General features: G+C 34.6%; 1 protein-coding gene across 1 annotated transcript in view; it reads left to right on the top strand.

Annotated features, from left to right (window-relative positions):
* LOC110453977 (protein TANC2-like) overlaps positions 1-8,216 on the top strand; it is a 42,120-nt gene extending 33,904 nt beyond the window's left edge. The window contains exons 2-3 of the mRNA XM_021503243.1: positions 7,803-8,033; positions 8,204-8,216. Coding sequence (XP_021358918.1) covers positions 7,803-8,033; positions 8,204-8,216 — 244 coding nt within the window. The remainder of the gene's footprint in view (positions 1-7,802; positions 8,034-8,203) is intronic.
* Positions 8,217-8,222: the final 6 nt, after the last annotated feature.

Consider the following 8,222-nt stretch of genomic DNA (forward strand, 5'->3'; position numbering starts at 1 on the left):
CGTGCTACTTTAGCGTGCCATTTCAATGAAATGTCCTAACTTCGATACGATGCTTAGTAGATGATTGTGTTACTTTAGCGTGCAATCCCAATCAAATATCATAACTTGGACACGGTGGCATGGACATCATCCAATCATATTATACTTATAACGGTCTATACCTAGTCTCTAATGTCGACGTTTAAAGTAGGATGGTAAGAGAGTAGTAGTGATCACTTCGACAACACTTATTTGTCTCCCTATTAGGTCCCCTCTTACGAGTGAATAATAATAATAATAATATTTATTCGGTAAAAGCAAGATACAGGTACAAATATAACATATGATCACAGATTTCAATTGCATAATAATCACAGATTTATCACAGTATTTAGATTATCACATCAAAGTTAATATCACAAATTTTGGAGCACTATAAATACAATGTACTGTTTGACTAAGCTTTAACCTAGAATATCCCATGAAAGCTGGAGGGAGCTTATTTCCTATGGGGTCCTCTAGTATAGATCTTAATTACTTAGATAACAAAAGGTCCTAAGGATTTGACCTTATAATATGAATATAAGATGGTATAATTTCTCGTAATAATATATATATGAATAGAATAAGTTGTAATTGGTCAAATATGATGATGATATATTATTTCATCAAAATAAGATGTTATTTTATTTGACGGTATAAGATGGAGTTGTCATTAGCAAATATGATTTCCTTCTGATAATATACATATGTGGGGCTATGCATGATGTTGTTTCCACTTATACTATTAAAATATCAGATATATGTATCACTGACGGTATAATAATGCAAGATGATGTCATTCTTGCAGATATTAAGTAACAATATAAGATGGTGTTAGGCCATATACATTTATACTGTGGTACTTGTGTGTAGAACAGACAACAGGTGGTTGGGCAATCCCTACCAACCTATTATCTGTCTAACAAATTATAGCAATTTGGGGTAAAATACATATATAAAAATGACTTTTAATAAAATATGGATGATGGTAATAAAATCTTCCATAACATTTATAAAAAGTACATATTATATTGGTACTTTAGTTAAAATTTTGGTAATACATCATATATTTTTAGAAGTTTAGAGTCACCCACTGGGATAGAATAAAAATTACCTTTAGAAGACAAATTCTTGCTCAAAATCATTTTTTGCCAAAACTTGTAAGTATTTTTTTATCTCGCTTTTGAATTTCATCTTGTGATCGACAGATTTTATTGAATGTGGTAAGTTATTCCAATCTTTGATAGCATTATAGAAAAAAGATGATGATTCCACACCTTTTATATAAGGAATGTTGAAATTCAGATCACTGTTCCTGGTAAAGTGTTTTTTCTCTGTTCTAGTAAAATTTTCTTTCATATAGGATGGACATTTGTTATGTTGAATATTAAAGACATGGTTCAAACGGAGCTGTTTCACCCTGCCCCTAAAATCTAACATATTAGCTTGTTCCAATTCCCGATGGGTGACTCTTGATCTATTATCAAGTTTCAGAATAAATCTGACCACTTTATTCTGTGTAATTTGTAGTTATTGTCGAAGTTTTTTGGATATGTTTTCGAACCAGCAGCTATAAGCATAGTCAAAATGACAGTGGATCAGTGCCGACACCAGGGTTTTTCTAGATCTAAAATTGAGACAGTCATGGTGTCTATATAGAAACCACAATTTCTGGTTCACTTTTTTTGATAATACTTTGGACAATTTGTTCTCCAGATAGAAAGTTGTCCAATATAATACCAAGATATTTGACACACACCTGAGGCATAATTATATTACCGTAACACGAAACAGAAAATGAGCCTTCAGGTAATTTGGAAGGTTTCCCTTTGGGGCCAAACAAAATACTCTCTGTTTTTCCAAGATGTACGGATAATTTGTTATCTGTTAGCCAATCGTGACATGACTCTAAGTTTTTCGATAGAAATTTTGAAATAATTTTTGGGTCTTTGTGCGAGAAGATAATTGCACTGTCATCTGCGTACAGAAATAATTTGCATCCTGGGTCAATACTGATCCGCATGTCATTTACATAAATGAGAAAAAGAAGCGGTCCCAATAAACTCCATTGGGGTACCCCGCATGTTATATTACAAATATCCGAGTTCACATTATTGATATTGACTAATTGTTTTCTGTTGGTAAGGTATGATGTGAGCCACTCCACCGACTCAATGCCAATTACACCAAGTTANTGTTCCAGTTGTTTATAAATTGCTTTTTCTAGGATTTTTGAAACAATACTCAAAATACTAACAGGTCTGTAATTTTCAGCCTTCAATTTATCTTTTTTCTTGAATAGTGGTTTTACCTTTGCAATCTTGAGATCATCTGGTACAACATTTTCAGATATGGACTTATTTATTAAAAATCTTACAGGCACCTTGATTACTGATGCAGCATCTTTCAGAAAACGAGCTGGAATACAATCTAGACCAGTACTTTTAGTGATATTGAGATTACAAAGTTCCTTATATACAAAATTTTCAGAAACATGTTTGAGGTGAAATTTGTTTTGTTTTGGATTTCTCCTAATGTAGAAAGATTTTATTAAAGTTTGTGAGGTTTTGAATAAGCCTTTACATGGAGGAAGGCCTTCAACAAGTTTGGAAGCAATGGTTGTAAAAAAATTGTTAAAATGATTGGCAATAGTTAAGTTTTCATGACAATTTTCACCTTCAATGTTCAAAACTACATTCATATTCGTTTTTCTTTTAGTTTCATAACCCAAATTTTTGAAATGTTTCCATAAGTTTTTTGAAACATTTTTGTTTTCCTCAATCTTGTGGTCAAAATATTGATTTTTTGCTTTTCTAACCATTCTCTGCACATGATTTCTATGTTTGCAGTAATGCTTATAGTCTGAGGTTTGGCCAAATTTTCTAAATGTGTGCAAAAATGTATCCCTAGTTCTTATCTCTTCAAGAATTTCTGCTGTCATCCACGGTTCTGTCTTTTGTTTAAGTCTAATTTCCTTCAAAGGAGCAGTATTATCCAATGCTTTTATAAAAATATCATGGAATGATTTCCAGCATTCATTTAAATTATCAGCAAACATACATTTTTCCCATGGAGCCTCCAAAAGAAGTTTCTCAAAAGATTCTTTTTTATAGTTTTTGGTTGAACGAATATGAATGTTGTTATGCTTATTAAAAACACATTTAGAGGATTTTCTGGTACAGAATATTAAAAAGTGGTCGCTGAGACCTATCGATAATACGCCAGATTGACAAATCTTTTCTTTATTATTGCACAAAATATTATCAATCAATGATTTGGTAGTGTTCGTAATTCTAGTGGCTTCCTTTATAAGTTGTTTCATATTGAAAAGTTTCAGCACACCCATAAAGGTTTTTGATAAAGGATTATTTTTGTTGAGGCTACATATGTTAAAGTCCCCAAGTAGTATGACTTCACGGTCAGATCTGATTTTTGAAAGCATTAGTTCAAAGTTCTCTGTAAAGTTAGATTGTTTGGGCGGTCTAAAGCACGATCCCACAAGTATCAGTCTGGTTTTTGGGAGATGTAGTTCCACCAAAACCACCTCGTCGTCTTCTTGGTAAACATCGTCAACTGGAGTAAAGGCTAGATCGTCTCTAATATAAGAACATACTCTTCCGCCTAATCTGTTTCTGTCTTTTCTAACTATGTTATAACCATATAGATGTATTTCCGAATCGGTAATTGAACTGTCCAACCAAGTTTCAGAAATAGAGATAACAGCTGCCCTGGAATTATTCGCAATAATTTGAAGTTCGTGCAGTTTGTTGAGTAATGATCGGGCATTTAGATGTATGAAATGAAGACCTTTCCTCTTGAAACACTGAAAATGGTCAGAATGTGAAGCAGATGGGCGTTTGACAAATGACTGTGAACCGTTTGATGTAGGGGTATCGTTAGAACTTGTCAGCTCTGTTGTCTGATGCGACTCACCCGCTGCTGGTTGTTCGGTGTCCACCATATGATGCAGTGGGTAAGATAAGGTTTGTTCTTTTCATGACATATTTTACAATATTACGATTCATAAAGATGTTTGAATAATATCCCAGCTATCATTACACCTTGTTGGTGCTTTAATGGTCATCACGTGAAATGAAATGAATTAAATAAGATAGGACACACAAGGCTTGCAAATGCATGGTCATATGGGACTTAATTTATTGTTCCATCAAAATTGCGACGAAAAAGAATGGACTTCGAGTTAACCTTACTTTCTGCAAATCTGTCCATCAAATGACACATTTCTATCCAAAACTAATAATGTTATTTTAAGAGGCATCGATGCATTTATATGATGAAATTTCTGAACGTATATAAACTTCCTAGTCGAGTGGAGATAACATGTACTTTATGACAGAAGTTCACAGCATAAGAACTTCTACAGTAATACCAATATTTATTTTTTCGTTCTAGATTATAATATAAATATAAACTTTATTCATTTTACAATAATTATGAAACTGTTTTTAGGATCCCCGTACCATAGCCGAAAACTACAACCACACATCGCAAACTGTTCTTGTCATTTCTGCCATGAGTATAGCTTTAATAAATAAATGATGAAGGAAGTTTCATACCTTACGGACACTTATCAAAAAATTGAAGATGGAAATAATATTGTATCAGAACAAAAACAACAATGGAAAAAAAAAATATGCCGTATTTTCCGTAAAAGTTGTATGCGTTAAACAGGAATGACAACAAATGTTTGTTCGGAGTTGTTCATCCTCACTACGGCTATAGTCCTATATAGGTGGTGTCCAGTGATGTACGGTCCAGTCGTATGTCAGGGCCATTTAAGTGACAACATACTGAAACGTCATACAGTCTACAGAGGATATATACAATGAAATAATATCCATTAAGTTGGTTGACGCTCAACAGAAATTTGAAATCAGGCGAAAATGAATAACAATGACGAGTTCACGGAATACATCATTTAGTCTATAATAGGATTTTAGATCAATAGTTAAACATCTACTCTGCAGGAAAGTCCCACTAGCGGATGACAGCACCTGTATTTATTACCATGATATACATTTGTTTTTACTAGCAGTATATTTTGTTCAAATTCAAATAGACGAGAAAAATAAACGTGTAATCAAATTTACTGTGTGTTTGATCAGGAACTCATCGTCGTTGGCCGCGTTGTTCAAATACTCATGATTTCAATTAATTTCATTCAAACTTGAAAATAACAGATCTACGCAGCTGACAAAACATTTAATCAGTGGGTGATCTTAAGGCAGGTGGCCTATTAACGCATTTGACAACCGAACACGTATTGCGGTTCACGTAATTACTCCGGTAAAAAGGTTTTAAGTACCTCTCTCAATCATAGTGCAAGTTATATGATACATGTTATATAGCCAGTAATTTTCATAATTCAAGTAATCAAATAGCCTTCTGCAAAAGTGTTTTAAAGTATAAATATAAAAACACCATCCACAGTTTTTTTTTTATTTCATACTCTTTTACAATATCGTATTCAATTAAATTTAAGGTTCACACATATTTCTACGGAGAATCTGCAACTTATTTTAACTTTTGGTACTTAGATGTACCTTAAATATCAGATATATCTGTAGTTGAATCTTGCGAAGTAGCGATCTGTTGTGCATACATGTGTGTAGACTCCCCAATGTAAATGCGTGCTCAAAAATAGGACTATACGTCAATAACTTGGCACTGTAACCGTCAAGATCCGATACCAGTAGGTAGGTACAATAGAAGACTAATAAACGAAAGACGGAATTTACTTCCCCCCTGAAATATAACAATGACACACAAAGTATAGTACGCTGGCACACAGTTTATATATGTCTCCATTACAAAACCTGGCCGTGTACAGTTATCAAGGGAGAGAATATCGGAAGCAGTCACCCTTTACTACAGTTTTAATGTAGCGTGTTACAAAATAGTTAAGTATATTTGTATCACAAGAAATGTTAAAGAAATTCTCAACAGATTCCATTTCACTTACCGGTGGAAAAGCATTATTTTAAAAGCATTTGTTTTCAATTGGATAATTCTACATCCTACAAGATAGAGGTGACTACTCCCCTGTCAATCTCTGTAGTAAGGTTATATAGGTTACTCTAGTATAGTTTGTAAATATACCACCTTATCATATAAGTCATTTATCTGTTCAGTGTTCTTCCATTAGCCATAACTGTGGCATTTCCATCCTATTTTTGGTTATTGACACCAATCTGTTGCATGTTGGACAGGTGATGATCCCCATCTGAGACGGTGTCATGACAATCAGACGGAAACACGCTTTCGAAGGAAATGTATAGATTCGCTGATGTATATGGTAGTTTGTATTTTTTTCACTGACCCTTAATTCGTTTATTGAGAATATGTATGATGGACAAAATATTAACAAGGAAAACTTTCCCTTAGGACTCTAGTTAGTGAACAAATATGCCTTGTCCTTGTCTACGCACGCTATTTTGTATGTGATCAGTATTGTGGACTGATCATTTCCATCAGTTTCAATATATGGCTAGGCTTACAGGTTTTTTAAGGGCAAATAAATAAACAAATGTTGAAACTGCTGTAAAGGAAATTGAAATTTGCGAAGAATTAAGACTACTTCATTATATCCAGTGCCACCTGTAATTACCATCAATAACACCAACAGCGATATCAACGTTTTACTTTTTACACAAAGAATGTACATATTAAACGTGTCGCAACGTTTCAAGACCGACTGGTCCCTTTGTCAAGCTATGACTGAGTGAGCGATTTGTATTTTGTACCTGTACAACGATGTGACGAAATTGTATATTGTCACTCGACCCGGGACATTACGCCTATCGATGGGGAGCGTATACACAACTACATCTGATAGGTTACAAGTAGGGTGTAGATATAACCTCCTCCCCTGTTATGTCAGTATCGGGTCATGCAAATGACTCAGCTGATGTCCCCATCGTCTCTGTTCATCTTCTGAGTTTTCCCGATTTTTCGTTTTTGTGTGCTGTTCCCTTTCGACTTTCTTGGCATTTGTATGTTTTGAAGCTACATCAAAAGGACGTAGAGAAAATAAGCAACATCACTCGTAATACATCCGCCACCTAGTACAATAAATCGGGATTAACAAATCACGCTAACACCCAAAATCACGTCATCGATTGGGACAATGCCAATATAGTTGAAAGGGAACAACACACAAAAACGAAACAAATCCAAGTAGCAATCAAAATGAGGAAACTTAGAACATGAACAGAGACGAGAGGGGACACCAACTGGGTCATCTGCATGACCCAACCCTGACATAAAGGAGAGGGGGATAGATCTACACCCTACATGTAACCTTTCTGATGTAGTGTGTATACGATCCCTATCGTTAGGCGAAACATGCCGGGTCGAGTGACATAAAAATATACAATTTCGTCACATCGTTGTCCGGGTAAAAAGTTCAAACCGCTCAATCAGCCATAGCTTGACAAAGGGACCAGTCGGTCTTGAAACGTTGCAACACGTTTAATACGTAAATTCTATGTATAGAAAGTAAAACTTTGATATCACAAATTTCCAAACTGAGGAATTTTATTAACAATAACACCAACAGTATTATATATTTATTTTTTAACAATCTTGTTCCAAAGGAATTGAAGGTAAAATAAGGTGTATATCATGTGCCAGTCAAAACCATATCATCAACCCGATACGCCGAGCCGATGATACAAACTGTGACAAACATACATTATAACAAACTACGTCATTATACAAAATTAACTATAAATAGTGAGTTCATCTAAACTATTTCACAGTTATCTAGCTTCATCGCAAACTGAATATCAAACTAGAATAATGGATGACAGAGCCACCTCCAAACTTCTGTTCAGGGCTATAATGAAGGGCCAGTATAAACCAGTGAAGATTATTGTGGACGGAGGAGCTGATAAAGACACAACCAACGAAAATGGACAAACCCCCCTGATGAAGGCTTATTTGGAATTGGACACGTCTTCAACACCAACCATCGACACATCTTCTGCCAGGTATAAGATCTTTCGATATTTATTCAAGCATGGCGCGGATCCTACCATTGAAGATAGGCAGGGACGATCTGTAGCCAACATGGGACTATCTACTATTTACAATGCATCGAAAAGTGTTGAAAAATTGAACTGTATATGCTTATATGATTATTACCCAAAACGTGTACCAGCTGTGTTGCTTAACGATAT

This window comes from Mizuhopecten yessoensis, unplaced genomic scaffold (genome assembly GCF_002113885.1).
Source record: "Mizuhopecten yessoensis strain PY_sf001 unplaced genomic scaffold, ASM211388v2 scaffold7565, whole genome shotgun sequence".
NCBI classification, from domain to species: Eukaryota; Metazoa; Mollusca; class Bivalvia; order Pectinida; family Pectinidae; genus Mizuhopecten; species Mizuhopecten yessoensis.